Source organism: Crinia signifera, chromosome 5, assembly GCF_055691185.1.
Source record: "Crinia signifera chromosome 5, ASM5569118v1, whole genome shotgun sequence".
In the NCBI taxonomy this organism is placed as follows: domain Eukaryota; kingdom Metazoa; phylum Chordata; class Amphibia; order Anura; family Myobatrachidae; genus Crinia; species Crinia signifera.
Window position 1 is genome coordinate 7368628 of NC_139221.1, and position 25784 is coordinate 7394411.

The window sequence follows — 25784 nt, forward strand, 5'->3', positions numbered from 1 at the left end:
GAGAGAGAGGCAGGGTGGCCAGACGGGGCCGCGAGGCAGGAGAGAGAGAGGCAGAGTGGCCAGGCGGGGCCGTGAGGCAGGAGAGGGGCCGGGTGGCCAGGCGGGGCCGTGAGGCAGAGTGGCCAGACGGGGCCGCGAGGCAGGAGAGAGCGGCAGGGTGGCCAGGCGGGGCCGTGAGGCAGGAGAGAGCGGCAGGGTGGCCAGACGGGGCCGTGAGGCAGGAGAGAGCGGCAGGGTGGCCAGACGGGGCCGTGAGGCAGGAGAGAGCGTCAGGGTGGCCAGGCGGGGCCGTGAGGCAGGAGAGAGCGTCAGGGTGGCCAGGCGGGGCCGTGAGGCAGAGTGGCCAGACGGGGCCGCGAGGCAGGAGAGAGGCAGGGTGGCTAGACGGGGCCGCGAGGAAGGAGAGAGGCAGGGTGGCCAGACGGGGCCGCGAGGCAGGAGAGAGGCAGGGTGGCCAGACGGGGCCGCGAGGCAGGAGAGAGGCAGGGTGGCCAGACGGGGCCGCGAGGCAGGAGAGAGGCAGGGTGGCCAGACGGGGCCGCGAGGCAGGAGAGAGGCAGGGTGGCCAGACGGGGCCGCGAGGCAGGAGAGAGAGAGGCAGGGTGGCCAGACGGGGCCGCGAGGCAGGAGAGAGAGAGGCAGAGTGGCCAGGCGGGGCCGTGAGGCAGGAGAGGGGCCGGGTGGCCAGGCGGGGCCGTGAGGCAGAGTGGCCAGACGGGGCCGCGAGGCAGGAGAGAGGCAGGGTGGCCAGACGGGGCCGCGAGGCAGGAGAGAGAGAGGCAGAGTGGCCAGACGGGGCCGTGAGGCAGGAGAGGGGCCGGGTGGCCAGGCGGGGCCGTGAGGCAGAGTGGCCAGACGGGGCCGCGAGGCAGGAGAGGCGCAGGGTGTCCAGGCGGGGCCGAGAGGCAGGAGAGAGGCAGAGTGGCCAGGCGGGGCCGAGAGGCAGGAGAGAGGCAGGGTGGCCAGGCGGGGCCGTGAGGCAGGGTGGCCAGTCGGGGCCGTGAGGCAGGAGAGAGGCAGGGTGGCCAGGCGGGGCCGTGAGGCAGGAGAGAGGCAGGGTGGCCAGACGGGGCCGTGAGGCAGGAGAGAGACAGGGTGGCCAGGCGGGGCCGTGAGGCAGGAGAGAGCGGCAGGGTGGCCAGGCGGGGCCGTGAGGCAGGGTGACCAGGTGGGGCCGTGAGGCAGGAGAGAGGCAGGGTGGCCAGGCGGGGCCGTGAGGCAGGAGAGAGAGGCAGGGTGGCCAGGCGGGGCCGTGAGGCAGGAGAGAGCGGCAGGGTGGCCAGGCGGGGCCGTGAGGCAGGAGAGAGCGGCAGGGTGGCCAGGCGGGGCCGTGAGGCAGGAGAGAGCGGCAGGGTGGCCAGGCGGGGCCGTGAGGCAGGAGAGAGCGGCAGGGTGGCCAGGCGGGGCCGTGAGGCAGGAGAGAGCGGCAGGGTGGCCAGGCGGGGCCGTGAGGCATGAGAGAGAGGCAGGGTGGCCAGGCGGGGCCGTGAGGCAGAGTGGCCAGACGGGGCCGTGAGGCAGGAGAGAGGCAGGGTGGCCAGGCGGGGCCGTGAGGCAGGAGAGAGCGGCAGGGTGGCCAGACGGGGCCGTGAGGCAGGAGAGAGCGGCAGGGTGGCCAGGCGGGGCCGTGAGGCAGGAGAGAGCGTCAGGGTGGCCAGGCGGGGCCGTGAGGCAGAGTGGCCAGACGGGGCCGCGAGGCAGGAGAGAGGCAGGGTGGCCAGACGGGGCCGCGAGGAAGGAGAGAGGCAGGGTGGCCAGACGGGGCCGCGAGGCAGGAGAGAGGCAGGGTGGCCAGACGGGGCCGCGAGGCAGGAGAGAGGCAGGGTGGCCAGACGGGGCCGCGAGGCAGGAGAGAGGCAGGGTGGCCAGACGGGGCCGCGAGGCAGGAGAGAGAGAGGCAGGGTGGCCAGACGGGGCCGCGAGGCAGGAGAGAGAGAGGCAGAGTGGCCAGGCGGGGCCGTGAGGCAGGAGAGGGGCCGGGTGGCCAGGCGGGGCCGTGAGGCAGAGTGGCCAGACGGGGCCGCGAGGCAGGAGAGAGCGTCAGGGTGGCCAGGCGGGGCCGTGAGGCAGAGTGGCCAGACGGGGCCGCGAGGCAGGAGAGAGGCAGGGTGGCCAGACGGGGCCGCGAGGAAGGAGAGAGGCAGGGTGGCCAGACGGGGCCGCGAGGCAGGAGAGAGGCAGGGTGGCCAGACGGGGCCGCGAGGCAGGAGAGAGGCAGGGTGGCCAGACGGGGCCGCGAGGCAGGAGAGAGGCAGGGTGGCCAGACGGGGCCGCGAGGCAGGAGAGAGAGAGGCAGGGTGGCCAGACGGGGCCGCGAGGCAGGAGAGAGAGAGGCAGAGTGGCCAGGCGGGGCCGTGAGGCAGGAGAGGGGCCGGGTGGCCAGACGGGGCCGTGAGGCAGAGTGGCCAGACGGGGCCGCGAGGCAGGAGAGAGCGGCAGGGTGGCCAGGCGGGGCCGTGAGGCAGGAGAGAGCGGCAGGGTGGCCAGACGGGGCCGTGAGGCAGGAGAGAGCGGCAGGGTGGCCAGGCGGGGCCGTGAGGCAGGAGAGAGCGTCAGGGTGGCCAGGCGGGGCCGTGAGGCAGAGTGGCCAGACGGGGCCGCGAGGCAGGAGAGAGGCAGGGTGGCCAGACGGGGCCGCGAGGAAGGAGAGAGGCAGGGTGGCCAGACGGGGCCGCGAGGCAGGAGAGAGGCAGGGTGGCCAGACGGGGCCGCGAGGCAGGAGAGAGGCAGGGTGGCCAGACGGGGCCGCGAGGCAGGAGAGAGGCAGGGTGGCCAGACGGGGCCGCGAGGCAGGAGAGAGAGAGGCAGGGTGGCCAGACGGGGCCGCGAGGCAGGAGAGAGAGAGGCAGAGTGGCCAGGCGGGGCCGTGAGGCAGGAGAGGGGCCGGGTGGCCAGGCGGGGCCGTGAGGCAGAGTGGCCAGACGGGGCCGCGAGGCAGGAGAGAGGCAGGGTGGCCAGACGGGGCCGCGAGGCAGGAGAGAGGCAGGGTGGCCAGACGGGGCCGCGAGGCAGGAGAGAGAGAGGCAGAGTGGCCAGACGGGGCCGTGAGGCAGGAGAGGGGCCGGGTGGCCAGGCGGGGCCGTGAGGCAGAGTGGCCAGACGGGGCCGCGAGGCAGGAGAGGCGCAGGGTGTCCAGACGGGGCCGCGAGGCAGGAGAGAGGCAGGGTGGCCAGACGGGGCCGCGAGAAGCAGGAGAGAGGCAGGGTGGCCAGGCGGGGCCGCGAGGCAGGAGAGAGGCAGGGTGGCCAGGCGGGGCCGCGAGGCAGGAGAGAGGCAGGGTGGCCAGGCGGGGCCGCGAGGCAGAGTGGCCAGGCGGGGCCGCGAGGCAGGAGAGAGAGAGGCAGAGTGGCCAGGCGGGGCCGCGAGGCAGGAGAGAGGCAGAGTGGCCAGGCGGGGCCGCGAGGCAGGAGAGAGAGAGGCAGAGTGGCCAGGCGGGCCGCAAAGCAGGAGAGAGAGAGGCAGAGTGGCCAGGCGGGGCCGCAAAGCAGGAGAGAGAGAGGCAGAGTGGCCAGGCGGGGCCGCGAGGCAGGAGAGAGGCAGAGTGGCCAGGCGGGGCCGCGAGGCAGGAGAGAGGCAGAGTGGCCAGGCGGGGCCGCGAGGCAGGAGAGAGGCAGAGTGGCCAGGCGGGGCCGCGAGGCAGGAGAGAGGCAGAGTGGCCAGGCGGGGCCGCGAGGCAGGAGAGAGGCAGAGTGGCCAGGCGGGGCCGCGAGGCAGGAGAGAGAGAGGCAGAGTGGCCAGGCGGGGCCGCGAGGCAGGAGAGAGAGAGGCAGAGTGGCCAGGCGGGGCCGCGAGGCAGGAGAGAGAGAGGCAGAGTGGCCAGGCGGGGCCGTGAGGCAGGAGAGGGGCCGGGTGGCCAGGCGGGGCCGTGAGGCAGAGTGGCCAGACGGGGCCGCGAGGCAGGAGAGAGGCAGGGTGGCCAGACGGAAACGCGAGGCAGGAGAGAGGCAGGGTGGCCAGACGGGGCCGCGAGGCAGGAGAGAGGCAGGGTGGCCAGACGGGGCCGCGAGGCAGGAGAGAGGCAGGGTGGCCAGACGGGGCCGCGAGGCAGGAGAGAGGCAGGGTGGCCAGGCGGGGCCGCGAGGTAGGAGAGAGGCAGGGTGGCCAGGCGGGGCCGCGAGGCAGGAGAGAGGCAGAGTGGCCAGGCGGGGCCGCGAGGCAGGAGAGAGAGAGGCAGAGTGGCCAGGCGGGGCCGCGAGGCAGGAGAGAGGCAGAGTGGCCAGGCGGGGCCGCGAGGCAGGAGAGAGGCAGAGTGGCCAGGCGGGCCGCGAAGCAGGAGAGAGAGAGGCAGAGTGGCCAGGCGGGGCCGTGAGGCAGGAGAGAGCGGCAGGGTGGCCAGGCGGGGCCGTGAGGCAGGAGAGAGCGGCAGGGTGGCCAGGCGGGGCCGTGAGGCATGAGAGAGAGGCAGGGTGGCCAGGCGGGGCCGTGAGGCAGAGTGGCCAGACGGGGCCGTGAGGCAGGAGAGAGGCAGGGTGGCTAGGCGGGGCCGTGAGGCAGGAGAGAGCGGCAGGGTGGCCAGACGGGGCCGTGAGGCAGGAGAGAGCGGCAGGGTGGCCAGGCGGGGCCGTGAGGCAGGAGAGAGCGTCAGGGTGGCCAGGCGGGGCCGTGAGGCAGAGTGGCCAGACGGGGCCGCGAGGCAGGAGAGAGGCAGGGTGGCCAGACGGGGCCGCGAGGAAGGAGAGAGGCAGGGTGGCCAGACGGGGCCGCGAGGCAGGAGAGAGGCAGGGTGGCCAGACGGGGCCGCGAGGCAGGAGAGAGGCAGGGTGGCCAGACGGGGCCGCGAGGCAGGAGAGAGGCAGGGTGGCCAGACGGGGCCGCGAGGCAGGAGAGAGAGAGGCAGGGTGGCCAGACGGGGCCGCGAGGCAGGAGAGAGAGAGGCAGAGTGGCCAGGCGGGGCCGTGAGGCAGGAGAGGGGCCGGGTGGCCAGGCGGGGCCGTGAGGCAGAGTGGCCAGACGGGGCCGCGAGGCAGGAGAGAGCGTCAGGGTGGCCAGGCGGGGCCGTGAGGCAGAGTGGCCAGACGGGGCCGCGAGGCAGGAGAGAGGCAGGGTGGCCAGACGGGGCCGCGAGGAAGGAGAGAGGCAGGGTGGCCAGACGGGGCCGCGAGGCAGGAGAGAGGCAGGGTGGCCAGACGGGGCCGCGAGGCAGGAGAGAGGCAGGGTGGCCAGACGGGGCCGCGAGGCAGGAGAGAGAGAGGCAGGGTGGCCAGACGGGGCCGCGAGGCAGGAGAGAGAGAGGCAGAGTGGCCAGGCGGGGCCGTGAGGCCAGGCGGGGCCGTGAGGCAGAGTGGCCAGACGGGGCCGCGAGGCAGGAGAGAGCGGCAGGGTGGCCAGGCGGGGCCGTGAGGCAGGAGAGAGCGGCAGGGTGGCCAGACGGGGCCGTGAGGCAGGAGAGAGCGGCAGGGTTGCCAGGCGGGGCCGCGAGGCAGGAGAGAGCGTCAGGGTGGCCAGGCGGGGCCGCGAGGCAGGAGAGAGGCAGGGTGGCCAGACGGGGCCGCGAGGAAGGAGAGAGGCAGGGTGGCCAGACGGGGCCGCGAGGCAGGAGAGAGGCAGGGTGGCCAGACGGGGCCGCGAGGCAGGAGAGAGGCAGGGTGGCCAGACGGGGCCGCGAGGCAGGAGAGAGGCAGGGTGGCCAGACGGGGCCGCGAGGCAGGAGAGAGAGAGGCAGGGTGGCCAGACGGGGCCGCGAGGCAGGAGAGAGAGAGGCAGGGTGGCCAGACGGGGCCGCGAGGCAGGAGAGAGAGAGGCAGAGTGGCCAGGCGGGGCCGTGAGGCAGGAGAGGGGCCGGGTGGCCAGGCGGGGCCGTGAGGCAGAGTGGCCAGACGGGGCCGCGAGGCAGGAGAGAGGCAGGGTGGCCAGACGGGGCCGCGAGGCAGGAGAGAGGCAGGGTGGCCAGACGGGGCCGCGAGGCAGGAGAGAGAGAGGCAGAGTGGCCAGACGGGGCCGTGAGGCAGGAGAGGGGCCGGGTGGCCAGGCGGGGCCGTGAGGCAGAGTGGCCAGACGGGGCCGCGAGGCAGGAGAGGCGCAGGGTGTCCAGACGGGGCCGCGAGGCAGGAGAGAGGCAGGGTGGCCAGACGGGGCCGCGAGGCAGGAGAGAGGCAGGGTGGCCAGACGGGGCCGCGAGAAGCAGGAGAGAGGCAGGGTGGCCAGGCGGGGCCGCGAGGCAGGAGAGAGGCAGGGTGGCCAGGCGGGGCCGCGAGGCAGGAGAGAGGCAGGGTGGCCAGGCGGGGCCGCGAGGCAGGAGAGAGGCAGAGTGGCCAGGCGGGGCCGCGAGGCAGGAGAGAGAGAGGCAGAGTGGCCAGGCGGGGCCGCGAGGCAGGAGAGAGGCAGAGTGGCCAGGCGGGGCCGCGAGGCAGGAGAGAGAGAGGCAGAGTGGCCAGGCGGGCCGCAAAGCAGGAGAGAGAGAGGCAGAGTGGCCAGGCGGGGCCGCCAGGCAGGAGAGAGGCAGAGTGGCCAGGCGGGGCCGCGAGGCAGGAGAGAGGCAGAGTGGCCAGGCGGGGCCGCGAGGCAGGAGAGAGAGAGGCAGAGTGGCCAGGCGGGGCCGCGAGGCAGGAGAGAGAGAGGCAGAGTGGCCAGGCGGGGCCACGAGGCAGGAGAGAGAGAGGCAGAGTGGCCAGGCGGGGCCGTGAGGCAGGAGAGGGGCCGGGTGGCCAGGCGGGGCCGTGAGGCAGAGTGGCCAGACGGGGCCGCGAGGCAGGAGAGAGGCAGGGTGGCCAGACGGAAACGCGAGGCAGGAGAGAGGCAGGGTGGCCAGACGGGGCCGCGAGGCAGGAGAGAGGCAGGGTGGCCAGACGGGGCCGCGAGGCAGGAGAGAGGCAGGGTGGCCAGACGGGGCCGCGAGGCAGGAGAGAGGCAGGGTGGCCAGGCGGGGCCGCGAGGTAGGAGAGAGGCAGGGTGGCCAGGCGGGGCCGCGAGGCAGGAGAGAGGCAGAGTGGCCAGGCGGGGCCGCGAGGCAGGAGAGAGAGAGGCAGAGTGGCCAGGCGGGGCCGCGAGGCAGGAGAGAGGCAGAGTGGCCAGGCGGGGCCGCGAGGCAGGAGAGAGGCAGAGTGGCCAGGCGGGGCCGCGAGGCAGGAGAGAGAGAGGCAGAGTGGCCAGGCGGGCCGCGAAGCAGGAGAGAGAGAGGCAGAGTGGCCAGGCGGGGCCGCGAGGCAGGAGAGAGAGAGGCAGAGTGGCCAGGCGGGGCCGCGAGGCAGGAGAGAGGCAGAGTGGCCAGGCGGGGCCGCGAGGCAGGAGAGAGAGAGGCAGAGTGGCCAGGCGGGGCCTTGAGGCAGGAGAGGGTCCGGGTGGCCAGGCGGGGCCGTGAGGCAGAGTGGCCAGGCGGGGCCGCGAGGCAGGAGAGAGGCAGGGTGGCCAGACGAGGCCGCGAGGCAGGAGAGAGGCAGAGTGGCCAGGCGGGGCCGCGAGGCAGGAGAGAGGCAGTGTGGCCAGGCGGGGCCGCGAGGCAGGAGAGAGGCAGAGTGGCCAGGCGGGGCCACGAGGCAGGAGAGAGGCAGAGTGGCCAGGCGGGGCCGCGAGGCAGGAGAGAGAGGCAGAGTGGCCAGGCGGGGCCGTGAGGCAGAGTGGCCAGGCGGGGCCGTGAGGCAGGAGAGAGGCAGAGTGGCCAGGCGGGGCCGTGAGGCAGGAGAGAGGCCGAGTGGCCAGGCGAGGCCGTGAGGCAGGAGAGAGGCAGAGTGGCCAGGCGGGGCAGAGAGGCAAGGTGGCCAGACGGGGCCGTGAGGCAGGAGAGGCAGACGATAAGCAGAAAGGTAAATAGAAAGAAGTAATATAAGTGGAGGCTGGGTCTGTCCTGGATACTGCAGATACGCTATATACAATATGCCTGATCTACAGCTGAAGAACAGCCAGTGCAAAAGGAGAAGACAAAGACGCAGTAACACACTGGCGGCTCACAAACCAGAGAGCTTGATTCTAGATCTAATATACAGTAAGATACCTCACACGTGTTGTGCTAGTAGATCCATTACACTTAAGAAACCTAAAACATTTCTGTTGTTCTCCTGTGTCCCAGAATTCTCTTCTCCCAGTGGAGTCGGACTTGAACAGCTTTGTAAGTCTCTATACAATACGCAGCAGATGATCATGTATATATGGTGACCAGACTCATCTCTATACGCCCAGAGCTAACGTAAAGCTGGGCACACTTGTACAAAAGGTCATCCAATCCAACATCAGACTACACACACACACACACACACAAGCCCAGACATCTGGTCTTGTCAGAAGACTTTTGAACCGGTTTAAAAAAAAAAAATCTGGGAGACCCAAATCACCAGCTGTATCCCTCGGAGGATGACGGGTGTGTACACAGACCAGGTGGTGTATATCTGACCATGTCTCCAGGAGGAAGGTGACAGTCTGGCCAGGAGCTGGATCCCCCAAAGGATTGGACAGTTGTGTACACAGACCAGGTGGTGTTACTGTAGTGACCAGGTCTCCAGGAGGAAGGTGACCGTCTGGCCAGGAGATGGATCCCCCGGAGGAATGGACAGATGTGTACACAGACCAGGTGGTGTATATCTGGCCATGTCTCCAGGAGGAGGGTGACCGTCTGGGCTGGAGCCCCCGGAGGATTGGACAGGTGTGTACACAGACCAGGTGGTGTATATCTGGCCACGTCTCCAGGAGGAGGGTGACCGTCTGGCCAGGAGCTGGATCCCCCGGAGGATCGGACAGGTGTGTACACAGACCAGGTGGTGTATATCTGACCATGTCTCCAGGAGGAGGGTGACCATCTGGGCTGGATCCCCCGTAGGATTGGACAGGTGTGTACACAGACCAGGTGGTGTATCTGTGACCATGTCTCCAGGAGGAGGGTGACCGTCTGGCCAGGAGCTGGATCCCCCGGATGATTGGACAGGTGTGTACACAGACCAGGTGGTGTATATGTGACCATGTCTCCAGGAGGAGGGTGACCATCTGGGCTGGATCCCCCGTAGGATTTGACAGTTGTGTACACAGACCAGGTGGTGTTACTGTAGTGACCAGGTCTCCAGGAGGAAGGTGACCGTCTGGCCAGGAGATGGATCCCCCGGAGTATTGGACAGATGTGTACACAGACCAGGTGGTGTATCTGGGACCATGTCTCCAGGAGGAGGGTGACCATCTGGGCTGGATCCCCCGTAGGATTTGACAGGTGTGTACACAGACCAGGTGGTGTTACTGTAGTGACCAGGTCTCCAGGAGGAAGGTGACCGTCTGGCCAGGAGATGGATCCCCCGGAGTATTGGACAGATGTGTACACAGACCAGGTGGTGTATCTGGGACCATGTCTCCAGGAGGAGGGTGACCATCTGGGCTGGATCCCCCGTAGGATTTGACAGGTGTGTACACAGACCAGGTGGTGTATCTGTGACCATGTCTCCAGGAGGAGGGTGACCATCTGGGCTGTATCCCCCGTAGGATTTGACAGGTGTGTACACAGACCAGGTGGTGTATCTGTGACCATGTCTCCAGGAGGAGGGTGACCGTCTGGCCAGGAGCTGGATCCCCCGGATGATTGGACAGGTGTGTACACAGACCAGGTGGTGTATCTGGGACTATGTCTCCAGGAGGAGGGTGACCATCTGGGCTGGATCCCCCGTAGGATTTGACAGGTGTGTGTACACAGACCAGGTGGTGTATCTGTGACCATGTCTCCAGGAGGAGGGTGACCATCTGGGCTGGATCCCCCGTAGGATTGGACAGGTGTGTACACAGACCAGGTGGTGTATCTGGGACCATGTCTCCAGGAGGAGGGTGACCATCTGGGCTGGATCCCCCGTAGGATTGGACAGGTGTGTACACAGACCAGGTGGTGTATCTGTGACCATGTCTCCAGGAGGAGGGTGACCGTCTGGCCAGGAGCTGGATCCCCCGGATGATTGGACAGGTGTGTACACAGACCAGGTGGTGTATATGTGACCATGTCTCCAGGAGGAGGGTGACCATCTGGGCTGGATCCCCCGTAGGATTGGACAGGTGTGTACACAGACCAGGTGGTGTATCTGTGACCAGGTCTCCAGGAGGAGGGTGACCATCTGGGCTGGATCCCCCGTAGGATTTGACAGGTGTGTACACAGACCAGGTGGTGTATCTGGGACCATGTCTCCAGGAGGAGGGTGACCATCTGGGCTGGATCCCCCGTAGGATTGGACAGGTGTGTACACAGACCAGGTGGTGTATCTGTGACCATGTCTCCAGGAGGAGGGTGACCATCTGCATACTGCACACAATCTAGTAACTCACATGACAAAATTGGCATAAAATCATAGGGGTATATGTACTAAGATAGGAGCTCTATTGAAAATTGGATGTTGCCCATAGCAACCCAGATCGCTGGGAACCTGCACATAGGGTGACCAATTCATCCCTTTAATCCGTGACACGTATTAATTACACAGGTTCTGTGGCTGGCTTTCACCTGGTTTTAAACTGCCACAGAACCTGTGTAATTAATACGTGTCCCGGATTAGGGATGAGTTGGTCACCCTAGATGCACAGTACGTCAATCTCCCATAAGCCATTCTGCAGGCACCAGATATATACTGGGACTCCTTTGTACATGGAGAATAGGATGCGCGTGTCAGTGAACACGGTCCTGGCTGCGGGACAACACTGTCCACATGACGTGCAAGGTCTGGGGGAGAAGCAGGACTGCGCACGTGTGTGGGAACGCCGTCCACATTCCTGACTGCAGATAATCGGAAATACAGCTACAGTGACATCAGGCGTCAATTCCCTGCAAATCTCTAACGTAACAAGACAGCATGAGCTGGAAGTGACAGTATCCCAGGTGCGGGGGTGTGACTAGGCCCTACCTCCTCTACAGGATGCCAGCGGCAAGTGCGGGGGTGTGACCAGGCCCTACCTCCTCTACAGGACGCCAGCGGCAAGTGCGGGGGTGTGACCAGGCCCTACCTCCTCTACAGGACGCCAGCGGCAAGTGCGGGGGTGTGACAAGGCCCTACCTCCTCTACACGATGCCAGCGGCAAGTGCGGGGGTGTGACAAGGCCCTACCTCCTCTACACAACGCCAGCGGCAGGTGCGGGGGTGTGACCAGGCCCTACCTCCTCTACACAACGCCAGCGACAGGTGCAGGGGTGTGACCAGGCCCTACCTCCTCTACACGACGCCAGCGGCAAGTGCGGGGGTGTGACCAGGCCCTACCTCCTCTACACAACGCCAGCGGCAAGTGCGGGGGTGTGACCAGGCCCTACCTCCTCTACAGGATGTCAGCGGCAAGTGCGGGGGTGTGACCAGGCCCTACCTCCTCTACAGGATGCCAGCGGCAAGTGTGGGGGTGTGACCAGGCCCTACCTCCTCTACAGGATGCCAGCGGCAAGTGCGGGGGTGTGACCAGGCCCTACCTCCTCTACAGGATGCCAGCGGCAAGTGCGGGGGTGTGACCAGGCCCTACCTCCTCTACACGATGCCAGCGGCAAGTGCGGGGGTGTGACCAGGCCCTACCTCCTCTACACGATGCCAGCGGCAAGTGCGGGGGTGTGACCAGGCCCTACCTCCTCTACACGATGCCAGCGGCAGGTGCGGGGGTGTGACCAGGCCCTACCTCCTCTACACAATGCCAGCGGCAGGTGCGGGGGTGTGACCAGGCCCTACCTCCTCTACACGATGCCAGCGGCAAGTGCGGGGGTGTGACAAGGCCCTACCTCCTCTACAGGATGCCAGCGGCAAGTGCGGGGGTGTGACCAGGCCCTACCTCCTCTACACAACGCCAGCGGCAAGTGCGGGGGTGTGACCAGGCCCTACCTCCTCTACAGGATGTCAGCGGCAAGTGCGGGGGTGTGACCAGACCCTACCTCCTCTACAGGATGCCAGCGGCAAGTGCGGGGGTGTGACCAGGCCCTACCTCCTCTACAGGATGCCAGCGGCAAGTGCGGGGGTGTGACCAGGCCCTACCTCCTCTACACGATGCCAGCGGCAAGTGCGGGGGTGTGACCAGGCCCTACCTCCTCTACACGATGCCAGCGGCAAGTGCGGGGGTGTGACCAGGCCCTACCTCCTCTACACGATGCCAGCGGCAGGTGCGGGGGTGTGACCAGGCCCTACCTCCTCTACACGATGCCAGCGGCAGGTGCGGGGGTGTGACCAGGCCCTACCTCCTCTACACGATGCCAGCGGCAAGTGCGGGGGTGTGACAAGGCCCTACCTCCTCTACAGGATGCCAGCGGCAAGTGCGGGGGTGTGACCAGGCCCTACCTCCTCTACAGGATGCCAGCGGCAAGTGCGGGGGTGTGACCAGGCCCTACCTCCTCTACAGGATGCCAGCGGCAAGTGTGGGCAGAGCTTTTCCTCAGAGGGAGCAGTGATCCCCAGTGTACAGTGTATATGGGCAGAGCTTCACCTCATAGGGAGCAGTGATCCCCAGTGTACAGTGTATATGGGCGGAGCTTTTCCTCATAGGGAGCAGTGATCCCCAGTGTACAGTGTATATGGGCAGAGCTTCACCTCATAGGGAGCAGTGATCCCCAGTGTACAGTGTATATGGGGCGGAGCTTTTCCTCATCGGGAGCAGTGATCCCCAGTGTACAGTGTATATGGGCGGAGCTTTTCCTCATAGGGAGCAGTGATCCCCAGTGTACAGTGTATATGGGCAGAGCTTTTCCTCATCGGGAGCAGTAATCCCCAGTGTACAGTGTATATGGGCGGAGCTTTACCTCATAGGGAGCAGTGATCCCCAGTGTACAGTGTATATGGGAGGAGCTTTTCCTCATAGGGAGCAGTGATCCCCAGTGTACAGTGTATATGGGCGGAGCTTTACCTCATAGGGAGCAGTGATCCCCAGTGTACAGTGTATATGGGCGGAGCTTTACCTCAAAGGGAGCAGTGATCCCAAGTGTACAGTGTATAGGGGCGGAGCTTCACCTCATAGGGAGCAGTGATCCCCAGTGTATATGGGTGGAGCTTTACCTCATAGGGAGCAGTGATCCCCAGTGTACAAGGACGGAGCTTCACCTCATAGGGAGCAGTGATCCCCAGTGTATATGGGTGGAGCTTTACCTCATAGGGAGCAGTGATCCCCAGTGTACAGTGCATATGGGCGTAGCTTTTCCTCATAGGGAGCAGTGCCCCAGTGTACAGTGTATATGGGCGGAGCTTTACCTCATAGGGAGCAGTGATCCCCATTGTATAGTGTATATTTGGGCGGAGCTTCACCTCATAGGGAGCAGTGATCCCCAGCGTACATAAGCGGAGCTTTTCCTCAGAGGGAGCAGTGATCCCCAGTGTACAGTGTATATGGGCGGAGCTTTACCTCATAGGGAGCAGTGATCCCCATTGTACAGTGTATATGGGCGGAGCTTTACCTCATAGGGAGCAGTGATCCCCAGTGTACAGTGTATATGGGCGGAGCTTTACCTCATAGGGAGCAGTGATCCCCAGTGTACAGTGTATATGGGTGGAGCTTTACCTCATAGGGAGCAGTGATCCCCAGTGTACAGTGTATATGGGCGGAGCTTTACCTCATAGGGAGCAGTGATCCCCATTGTACAGTGTATATGGGTGGAGCTTTACCTCTAGGGAGCAGTGATCCCAGTGTACAGTGTATATGGGCGGAGCTTCACCTCATAGGGAGCAGTGATCCCCAGTGTACAGTGTATATGGGTGGAGCTTTACCTCATAGGGAGCAGTGATCCCCATTGTATAGTGTATATGGGTGGAGCTTTACCTCATAGGGAGCAGTGATCCCAGTGTACAGTGTATATGGGCGGAGCTTTACCTCATAGGGAGCAGTGATCCCCATTGTATAGTGTATATGGGTGGAGCTTTACCTCATAGGGAGCAGTGATCCCCAGTGTACATGGGCGGAGCTTTACCTCATAGGGAGCAGTGATCCCCAGTGTACAGTGTATATGGGCGGAGCTTTACCTCATAGGGAGCAGTGATCCCAAGTGTACAGTGTATAGGGGCGGAGCTTCACCTCATAGGGAGCAGTGATCCCCAGTGTATATGGGTGGAGCTTTACCTCATAGGGAGCAGTGATCCCCAGTGTACAGTGTACAAGGACGGAGCTTCACCTCATAGGGAGCAGTGATCCCCAGTGTATATGGGTGGAGCTTTACCTCATAGGGAGCAGTGATCCCCAGTGTACAGTGCATATGGGCGTAGCTTTTCCTCATAGGGAGCAGTGCCCCAGTGTACAGTGTATATGGGCGGAGCTTTACCTCATAGGGAGCAGTGATCCCCATTGTATAGTGTATATTTGGGCGGAGCTTCACCTCATAGGGAGCAGTGATCCCCAGTGTACATAAGCGGAGCTTTTCCTCAGAGGGAGCAGTGATCCCCAGTGTACAGTGTATATGGGCGGAGCTTTACCTCATAGGGAGCAGTGATCCCCATTGTACAGTGTATATGGGCGGAGCTTTACCTCATAGGGAGCAGTGATCCCCAGTGTACAGTGTATATGGGCGGAGCTTTACCTCATAGGGAGCAGTGATCCCCAGTGTACAGTGTATATGGGTGGAGCTTTACCTCATAGGGAGCAGTGATCCCCAGTGTACAGTGTATATGGGCGGAGCTTTACCTCTAGGGAGCAGTGATCCCCATTGTATAGTGTATATGGGTGGAGCTTTACCTCTAGGGAGCAGTGATCCCAGTGTACAGTGTATATGGGCGGAGCTTCACCTCATAGGGAGCAGTGATCCCCAGTGTACAGTGTATATGGGTGGAGCTTTACCTCATAGGGAGCAGTGATCCCCATTGTATAGTGTATATGGGTGGAGCTTTACCTCATAGGGAGCAGTGATCCCAGTGTACAGTGTATATGGGCGGAGCTTTACCTCATAGGGAGCAGTGATCCCCATTGTATAGTGTATATGGGTGGAGCTTTACCTCATAGGGAGCAGTGATCCCCAGTGTACATGGGCGGAGCTTTACCTCATAGGGAGCAGTGATCCCCAGTGTACAGTGTATATGGGTGGAGCTTTACCTCATCGGGTGCAGTGATCCCCAGTGTACAGTGTATATGGGCGGAGCTTTACCTCATAGGGAGCAGTGATCCCCATTGTACAGTGTATATGGGCGGAGCTTTACCTCATAGGGAGCAGTGATCCCCAGTGTACATGGGCGGAGCTTTACCTCATAGGGAGCAGTGATCCCCAGTGTACATGGGCGGAGCTTTACCTCATAGGGAGCAGTGATCCCCAGTGTATATGGGCGGAGCTTTACCTCATAGGGAGCAGTGATCCCCAGTGTACAGTGTATATGGGCGGAGCTTTACCTGATAGGGAGCAGTGATCCCCAGTGTACAGTGTATATGGGCGGAGCTTTACCTGATAGGGAGCAGTGATCCCCAGTGTACAGTGTATATGGGCGGAGCTTTACCTCATAGGGAGCAGTGATCCCCAGTGTACAGTGTATATGGGCGGAGCTTTACCTCATAGGGAGCAGTGATCCCCAGTGTACAGTGTATATGGGCGGAGCTTTACCTCATAGGGAGCAGTGATCCCCATTGTACAGTGTATATGGGCGGAGCTTCACCTCATAGGGAGCAGTGATCCCCAGTGTACAGTGTATATGGGCGGAGCTTTACCTCATAGGGAGCAGTGATCCCCAGTGTACAGTGTATATGGGCGGAGCTTCACCTCATAGGGAGCAGTGATCCCCAGTGTACAGTGTATATGGGCGGAGCTTCACCTCATAGGGAGCAGTGATCCCCAGTGTACAGTGTATATGGGCGGAGCTTTACCTCATAGGGAGCAGTGATCCCCAGTGTACAGTGTATATGGGCGGAGCTTTACCTGATAGGGAGCAGTGATCCTCAGTGTACAGTGTATATGGGCGGAGCTTTACCTCATAGGGAGCAGTGATCCCCAGTGTACAGTGTATATGGGCGGAGCTTTACCTCATAGGGAGCAGTGATCTCTAGTAGACAGAATGTATTACCTCATAGGGAGCCACAAGGTAAATGACATCATACACACCCCCTGTATATAAATGGGGAGGAATAACGTCTATGTAAATATCACCATCGGAATGGCTGCAGCCTACAGATGATCTGCGCAGCGCAGACCAGCGCACTCACTCACTCCTCCCCCTGCGGCGGTCTCACACAAGCAGCGGAACGTACAACACAGCAGCCGGAGACGCGGTTAGTGCAGAATGGACAGCACCCATACTTACATTCCCACCACCAGGGACATGCTTAATATTGTCCTTGGAGCCACACTTGGAGCGGACATGGGCGTAGTTGACTTTTTTGGACACTATCTGGACCTAGAGCGTGAGAGGATGGAGAAAACAACACAGAAGTGGAGAGGTACTGTTAGAGAACACACAACACAGAGCAGAGTTAATGAATGGTGGTGGGTGGAGGGCGGCGTGAGGCGGACACAGCGACACAAACCCCTCACCTACAGCACAGCGGCACGTAGACACCGGGACACCAAGCAGAGTTCTGGGAGAGGGGCCGGGAACACGCACAACATACACTAGTGCATGGCGATGAAGAGCAATCATACAGATACGGCACACGCTGCGCACAACTCCACTCAGGACAATGGGCCTAATTCAGTCCTGATCGCACGGCTGCCAATTTTCAGGGCTGGGAAATGATCACCAGACTGCCTGTGTATGGCCTGTAGTGCGCATGCACGAGGACATCTTGTGATCATTGCTGGCCGTATGCAAGGCAATGGACAGGAAGCCAGCATTTATGGGTGGTGAGCGGCGGTTTTCTGGGAGTGTCAAGGAAACCGCAGGCGTGGCCAGGTGTGTGAGGGGAAGTCATGTGACGTCTGCTCCGCCCCCGATCAGCCTGATTCTATCACAGCCGCTGAGTAAGTCCTGGGCTATGCACAGACTGCACACACTGGGGAATCATTACATGGTGAGCGGCTGTTATCTGGGAGTGTCAGGGAACATGCAGGCGTGGCCAGGTGTGTGAGGGGGAAGTCATGTGACGTCTGCTCCGCCCCCGATCAGCCTGATTCTATCACAGCCGCTGAGTAAGTCCTGGGCTACACACAGACTGCACACACTGGGGAATCATTACATGGTGAGGGGCGTGGCCAGGTGTGTGAGGGGAAGTCATGTGATGTCAGCTCCGCCCCCCGATCAGCCTGATTCTATCACAGCTGCTGAGTAAGTCCTGGGCTACGCACACACTGGGGAATCATTACATGGTGAGCGGCTGTTATCTGGGAGAGTCAGGGATAATGCAGGTGTGTGAGGGGAAGTCATGTGATGTCAGCTCCGCCCCCCCGATCAGCCTGATTCTATCACAGCTGCTGAGTAAAGGTGCCCATACACTAGTAAGATTTATCTTCAGATTTGGCTGGTTGGAACAAAAACCTGGTTATGGATCAGTGACAGTTTGACAATTTTCCAGCATTTCCAAGCAAATGGTCAACTGTCATTTGCTCTCATCCATAACCATGTTTTTGTTCCAACCAGACAGATCTGAAGATAAATCTGCGCGTGTATGGCCACCTTCAGTCCTGGGCTACACACACTGGGGAATCATTACATGGTGATCGGCTGGTGAATGGATTTGCAGCAGATCACCAATCCAGCTACTTTTCGCACGCCGTTCTAAACAATCCGCAGGCATTCATGGGACAGGAATTCACTCTGAATTAATTGGCTAGTCGCATGTGCTGGGATAGGTGACTGTCCTGGCTCCCGCGTGCAGGGCTTATTCCTCCCAGTCCCCATATACCTGATAATGTACTATGAGAGCCTGCGATTGGCTGGATGCTGCAGGCTCCACACGTGGGGCTGAGCTGTTACAGGGGATTGAGGCCTAGCAGCGAATACGGACTTTGCAAGTAAAACAGATGGGTAGCCACATGGGCTAAGAATACAAAGTGTATAATAATGAACAGTCCATCATTTTCCTGTACGTCAGAATGACACGTGCGCAGGAAGACTGGTGGCAGCGTCTGATCGTACAAACTAGTGTATTAAAGTAACAAGCGACTGAAGGATAGCAGACATTTAGGAACGGTGCTCCGACTATCCCAGCAACACAAACACCCCAATGAGATCTAGCGGCAGTACCAATATCTGCAACTGGTTACCTTCTCCCATTCCCACATCAAACGTACTGCTCATGCTGCACCCTACCACTGGAACTCTTTCCCTCTCCCCAGACTCTCTGTGATCTAAAGACCCATTTCACCAAACCTCATCCTAACCCTCTGTCTGTTTGCCTGTCCATCCCCTGTAGAATGTAAGCTCTCCCGAGCAGGGCCCTTTGCCCTCATGTGCGATACTGCCCACACTTAGACTATCTTGCTCCCCACAATAGTAGCAACCCTCTGCCACCCTGATACAGCCATGTCTATATACCATGTACCTGTCCTGCCCATTTATGTATTGTTAGACGCAGCGGGAACCCTTGTGGCGCCGTATAAATAATATACCAGATATAAATACATGTATATTTAAGGTTTTCACAGTATTTTGATTTAGTGACTTTACAGCTATTCCAGTATTTACTCTGGAAAATAACCAAGGGACATACGGGCTGATGCAGACGTAGGCTGGAGTGGAACTATACATCCCAGCATGCCTTGTTACAGTTTTAGCATGCCCTATCAGTAAAACTGTGGCAGGGCATGCTGGGGTGTATAGTTCCACATATCCGTTAATGGAGTGTCACAGGTTCGATACTGTTGCGCTAAATGTTTAACGTTGGAGTATGCAAAAAATAAAATAAAAATGAATGTACGTCAAATTTCTGGTGTTGACACTGTAAATGTAGACACAAGACATTTGCACACTGCTGACCTTTATGAAGGCTGTCATTTTCCCCTTAGCCCAGACATGTTTAAACTACGGCCCTCCAGCTGTTGTGAAACTACACATCCCAGCACGCCTTGCCATAGTTCTAGCATCCCCTAATAGCAAAACTGTGGCAAAGCATGATGGGACTTGTAGTTTTGCAACAGCTGGAGGGCCGTAGACATGCATGCGTGTTGACAATTAGACCAGGTTACCGTTCAGAACGTCAGCTGTTCATAGCACATTCCCTCCAACGGTGCCAAGTAAAACAGTGTTCCACATTTAACCCTTTGAGTGCCGAGTGAATGTCAATCTTTGTTTACACAACATTTTTTATTTGAATATATATAACAAATGTGACAGACGCTGGCATTTTTAGCAGGTGTTGGAACTGAAAGGGTTAAGGAACGTTATTAGAGGTGACAACGCTTGATCATGAATACAGAATAGGTGACAGATACAAATCCCCTACGTATCGATGGAGGAAGTTAGATTAGCCAACATGGTCGGTCACAGAAATCCTGTATATGGAGCCGTCACATACAGGCCCGCAGTAGTGACCACACAGCAAAGTCTACCTACGAGAAAGTTGCCAATAGTAAATCCCCACAGACAACCCCCCCCCCCCCAACAAACACCTCAGAATTCAGAAGCAGCTGTATCAGAGACCCAGCCGCTCGTAGATGTAGTAACACTCACTGCCAACAGATGGCAGTGTTTCAGAGCCACACGGACACTAGACATTTATATAGGTGATACCTGCCTGTACTGCAGAAGCTCAGGAGATACACAGGAGAACAGTACAGGTAGGAGAGAGGAGTCAGGAAAGGAAGGAAGGGAGATAATCAGGTGACAGCAGAGGGCCGGCAGCGGCCCAGATAACTCACTTTCCCATTGCTGTGCTTTAGTGCACCCTCCTTGGGGTCTGCGGGCTTAGCGCTGGCTGCTTTAGGGGCAGTAGAGGGTACAGGTTTTCGGGCTGTGCCGACTGGCACAGGTTTTTTCTCTACTTTTGCCTGCTGGGGGAAACGTGAGATGATTCATGAAAACAGCATGGAGTAGACAATGTACAAGTCCGCCACACACAACGTCCGGCGGCTGAGCGGTCACAATGAGTCTGACGCTACAGCTAATAGCAATCACTTACCCTGAGACATACGGCAGCACATTCCTACACTCCTGACACAGCCCTAGCTACGTCTCAGATCATTCTGTTACCCCACCTGAGGACTCGCTGTGGGCGGAACACTGACAGACGGAATGACGACAGGCACTACAGACCACATCTGACAGGCCAGTAACAGACGTCATCCCCACGTACGATGAACAGAACACAGTACCGCAGCCAATTCATGGTAGGGAATGGCGGGATGTACAATGCATCACAATACATAGCGAGGAAACCGCTCACCTTGCCGCCCCCTGGCTGGTGCTTCAGGTTGTCCGTCGATCCGATCTTCGAGCGCACGTTCTTCAGGTCAGGGGCTGTTGACGGACGAGGTTTGGGGGCAGCAGAGGGTCTGCTGGTGGTTGCAGACAGGGGTTTGCTGGTGGTAGCAGACAGGGGTTTGCTGGAGGTTGCACCGAGGGGCTTGCTGGAGGGTGCAGAGATGGGCTTACTGGTGGGGGCCACAGAAGTTTTACTGGCAGGGCCCGTGCTGGTTTTGCTAGGAGGAGCAGGCCTAGTGGCGGGCACTTTCTTTACATCTGCAGAAGCATTGGAAAGTGTCTTGGGAGCAGGCGGCTTGGTGGTCTTGGGGCGGCTGAGGGCAGGAGCGCCTCCATTGCTCTTTGTTGTGTCGGCTGGAACAGATTTGGGCCGACTTAGGTCTGGAATACAAATGACCTTTTAAGAGCACAGAAGTAGCAAAATGAAGATAATTTTGATTCTGCTGTGAACAATTTTGTGCTAAATCCGGTCTATTCTTTATAACCAAAAGCAACTGCATCAACATCCCACCCCTCCCACAGCACGAGGTGTCCTATAACAGGGAGAACCCCCAAAACCCGCTCCAGATGGTTCCCTGACCATCTATCATGGACCCCCGTACCTCCAGGGACAGCGCCAAGTACATCCAGGGACAGCGCCAAGTACATACCTGTTGGGGATTTATTCAGATTTGGCTTCTTCGCATCTGCCGCCCTCACGTCATTCTTAAGAGCTGGGGGAGGAAAGGGGGAGGGAGAAGATTCAGTGCAGCAGGGCTATGCAGACAGCCCCAAATTCCAGGTTACATTCCTCACGGGCAGATCGGACTAACGGAAGCGAAGGGGGTTACTTACACGTTGGCCGCTTCGGGGTGAGACTGGATTTTGCAGGAGTCCCTCCTGTAGTATTTCCGGCTACCGCGGATGAGCCAAGTTTGGGGGCAGCAGGACTGGCCTTCACGCCTGGCGGGCGAGGGGTAGTCACAGTAATCGGGGTCTTCCTCTCTGGGGTCTTTACAGGACTCTGCAAGTGACAAAGCCACCAATAGGACTCGTTATGCAGCAGTAAAGGATTGGGTCGTAGTCACACACGGAACACAAAGGCTTCCCAATCCATACACATTAAATCGTCAGAATAAAGAGGCGCAGCACTAAATTCCCCATTGGGTCTGAACACTCGCTGAATAACCAAATAAGCCACGGTAAGCCGCTCTCCTGCCGAGTCTTTATACGCAAGCACAATGCAGGATCCAAACCTGACGGGGATGGATCTCTCCTCCTGCCCAGATACAGTAACTGCAATAGGCCAGAGCCACGGACTGAAGCCTGGTCCCCACCCCAATGTTACCTCTCCCTGGGAGCGCACATTAACACCCCATTAAGGTAACTGAAGTGGTCACAGGAGACCCATCGGCCCGATGTATCCGCCGCTCCAAGTCCTATTGATTTACCACCGACTGACCTGGAACGCTACCAGCATGCAGCATAATTAATTGGGCAACTCCGCTAAGGAGAAAGAAATTCCATTGTAGTTTTAATTAATTACACCAGATGGCCCCATTCAAAGCCAGCAGTGTGAGTGCACGTGGGCCGGATGCTAATTGGGACACGCGCTGTGGGCGAGAGGTTCCTGCGTATCACACAGCGCTGTGTAGGACCTCACCGGTAATACAACGTTACCCCTAGGGTCAGGCCAAGCGTATACCACGCCACATCTTCTGCAGGCGATGCACAATTATTCAGCACAATCACAGTGAGCCTTTATGAGACGGGGACGTTACCCATCACCAGACAACAAGGGAATCATCACACACTCACCTTTGGCTTGGTCTCTTTCGGGTCTTTAGGTATTGACGTTTTGGCCCCATTTGCCAGGGGGCGTTTTGGGGCCGGAGCAGGGCTGCTTGGCTTTTTGGGCTGTGTGAGTGTTGAGGAGACCACTTTCTTGGGGCTGGGTGCAGACAGGGGTTTGCCTTTAGGAGCAGGAGTCGCAGCCTTGGAGGGAGCAGCTGTGGTACTCTGTAGGGGACAGAATGGGGTTATTTAGTACATGTACAGCATGATTCAGGCTGAGAGGGGGCGCCATACTCTAAGCCCGTGCTTCCCAACCTCAGTCCTCAGGGACACCACACAGTGCACGTTTTCCAGGTCTTCACACACAATCACAGGTGGAATAATTAGCTCCACCTGTGATCTTTGAAAATGTGTCAGTGAATAATGAGTGCACCTGTCAGGTGACCTGGAAAACGTGCACTAAGTGACAAGTCATGCTGGCCTCACAGTAGTGCTCCTACATACGGCACACAGCTCACTGCGGAACATATATACGTGTATGGGATGCAGTTATAATCCCGACGTTCAAAATCCTGACGCGGGAATCCCGACACTTTCTCCCTCTGTGGGTGTCCACGACACCCATAGATGGAGTAGAAATTAGTGTGCCGAGCGCAGGGAGCCCGCAAAAGGTAGGGCGATCCACATCCCCCCCCCCTCCCCCCGCCGTCGGGATTTTGAAAGCCAGGATTTCATATCAATTCCACGTGTAACAGGACCACTGTGAGATACATTCGGCAGCCGGTAACGCAGCTCCGAGCCAACATGAAGAGAATGAATCCTGTCAGACTGTTACAGGAAACCTTCTACCTACAGGTATCCTCTATGCCCAGATACAGATCGCATCACAATTTTCCAGGTCAGCGGACGCCATAGGGGACATGAAGCCTCTGCTGTGCGTTACACGTACATACAGTATGTACCCTGCCATCTGCACAACGCGTGCCACGTAACAGTACTCTGGACCCGGGGTCGTCAGCAGGGGCACCCTAACATTACAGAAGACCAACTCATACACAGACATTACCCAATTTCAGTATGAACATTCCATTACCCATCTAGTGACTTCCAGCGTACCATAGAGAAGAGGAGCAGCATTAAGACTGCCGGCGTACCATAGAGAGGAGGAGCAGCGTTAAGACTGCCGGTGTACCATAGAGGAGGAGGAGCAGCATTAAGACTGCCAGCGTACCATAGAGGAGGAGGAGCAGCATTAAGACTGCCGGCGTACCATAGAGAGGAGGAGCAGCGTTAAGACTGCCTGGTGTACCATAGAGAGGAGGAGCAGCGTTAAGACTGACGGCGTACCATAGAGAGGAGGAGCAGCGTTAAGACTGCCGGCGTACCATAGAGAGGAGGAGCAGCGTTAAGACTGCCGGCGTACCATAGAAAGGAGGAGCAGCGTTAAGACTGCCGGCGTACCATAGAGAGGAGGAGCAGCGTTAGGCTGTTATTATATAGGATAAAGAACCGGTATGACGGACACGTGGATCACATACCTTGACTTTCTTCTCAGGACTAGCAGGAAGTTCCTTGTTCGGTGGAGCCGTGATGTCACTTCCTGTTCTAGCTTCTGCTGGTTCCGCTCCATCTGCTTTCCCTGTTTAAGGACATTTAGAGTTTGGTTATGTGGGCAGTTGTTGCAACTCTTCACAGATCTCATCCTTCATTACAGTGAAAGCAATAAAAGTGCTGTTATAGACACACGTTAGTCTTCTACTGTACAGGGGTGATGGGCAATTCCTGTATGTGGTAGTACCAGACGTTCCCCAAATCCCTCCATAAGGGATAAGGTAACTCAGCCTTTTGTCACCAGTGATTAGTGACTGAACACAAAACGTACAAAAATTGGTGCAGAATTTACCAAACATGCACCCCAAATCAGAGATCTGATCTGTTACTGAGCCACAAACTGTGGCCCATCCACACCGTGGTCCAGCCTTCATACCCCCACTGCAAGCTCCAATGTATACAGGTTTCTAAACTACACCGAGGATCATTATTTGTAAGCCTTACATTGCAAACACCCTCCAACACGGCTCAATACCTGTAATCCCTTCACCGCACCCTTCCCCTCCCCCCGTGGCCCATTGCCTGTAATCCCTACACCGCACCCTTCCACCCCCCCCCCCCCCCGTGGCCCATTGCCTGTAATCCCTACACCGCACCCTTCCACTACCCCCGTGGCCCATTACCTGTAATCCCTACACCGCACCCTTCCCCTCCCCCCGTGGCCCATTGCCTGTAATCCCTACACCGCACCCTTCCACTACCCCCGTGGCCCATTACCTGTAATCCCTACACCGCACCCTTCCCCTCCCCCCGTGGCCCATTGCCTGTAATCCCTACACCGCACCCTTCCACTACCCCCGTGGCCCATTGCCTATAATCCCTACACCGCACCCTTCCACTACCCCCGTGGCCCATTGCCTGTAATCCCTACACCGCACCCTTCCACTACCCCCGTGGCCCATTACCTGTAATCCCTACACCGCACCCTTCCCCCCCCCCCCCTGGCCCATTGCCTGTAATCCCTACACCGCACCCTTCCACTACCCCCGTGACCCATTACCTGTAAACCCTACATGTCACCCTTCCACTACCCCGTTGCCCATTGTGGTGTAGGGATTACAAGCAATAGGCCACAGGGGGGCGTTAAGCGCTAGCACCTGATAGGTCACTGCCATTAAACATTTAGAATAAAAACAACCGTTTACTGTACATGCCTTTTCAGTTCACCGTCTGTTTCAAAGCTCCAAAACCAAAGATCCCCCCACCCATCACTACTAAGCTTTAGATGTCTCGGCAGTCAGAAGGTGTTCAATAATGAGAAATACATTAGAATTAAATGATGGGGAGAAACTTGATGCTGGGGCAGACTTAGCACCTCTTATCTGAATCACCTCCCTATATCCCAGTTCTGTGATTTACTGCATTGGTTCAGCTTCCTTAGATAAAGACCACAAGGGACAAGAATGTGTAATAAATGGTAAAGTCATGGAAAGGGCATTAGAAGGTCACGTGTGAGCTCCAATTCCATTAAGTTTTAAAGCCGCAGTTACAGATGTGTCCTCTATAATATTACGCCGCAGCGTCTCCCGGTCCGTCCTACGCATTGTGACAGAGAGGCATCTATCAGAAGACGACGACTGAGTTGCACAGGAAATGGCGCTCACTTGCGCTGCGTAATGGGGATAGATGCACGAGGAGACCACTGTACATAATATAACATTGTATCTGGTATTAAGCCCACTGCGCACAACCCTCTGTCTGGAAACCCTCGCTGTGCTACTGGTATCTGGTACATGGGTCCACAGTCACTAGGTCGACACACCTTAAGTCAACAATGACAGATGGTCAACACAAGCGCTAGGTTGACATGGTCGACACTCGGAAGACCAACACTAGTTTTTCATGTTTTTTTCAGATCCACTTGGTTCACACTTCACTATCCAACTCGGCCTAGAGTCAGACTGTAAGAGTGAGCCGTGTGAGGGGACTCCGCACACCTAAAAAAACGTGTCTCAACCATGTCGACCTAAAGCTTGGGTGGATCTGAAAAATGTCGACTTATGGCATGTCCACCATTTTTGGTGTCAGTCTAGCCACTGTTAACCCCCATTATCATTACTGTGGGGTCCGCAGAGTGGTCGGACAGCATGAAATAAAACCATCCGGCCCGGAGTCCGCTCCCTCGCAGTGTACACGGAGCCCGTCACCAAGGATTATTTCCCATTCACAGCCCAGGTCAGGAACATGCCAAACTGAGTGATTGGCGGCACATCACACAGGCTCCAGGGCCCTGGCA

The 25784-nt window shown here is 59.4% G+C and overlaps 1 protein-coding gene across 8 annotated transcripts in view; it reads right to left on the reverse strand.

The window, feature by feature from the left end:
• Positions 1-25784, reverse strand: part of MAP4 (microtubule associated protein 4) — a 137711-nt gene that overhangs the window by 12524 nt on the left and 99403 nt on the right. For 3 of the 8 annotated variants that reach the window (XM_083186599.1, XM_083186598.1, XM_083186601.1), the window contains exons 11-17: positions 23476-23576; positions 21962-22162; positions 20999-21167; positions 20815-20877; positions 20127-20545; positions 19603-19734; positions 16112-16204 (exon numbers count right to left, since the gene is read on the reverse strand). In XM_083186599.1, the coding sequence (XP_083042725.1) occupies positions 16112-16204; positions 19603-19734; positions 20127-20545; positions 20815-20877; positions 20999-21167; positions 21962-22162; positions 23476-23576 (1178 nt within the window). The remainder of the gene's footprint in view (positions 1-16111; positions 16205-19602; positions 19735-20126; positions 20546-20814; positions 20878-20998; positions 21168-21961; positions 22163-23475; positions 23577-25784) is intronic. The other 5 variants (XM_083186603.1, XM_083186604.1, XM_083186600.1 and 2 more) reach the window with 4 other exon arrangements.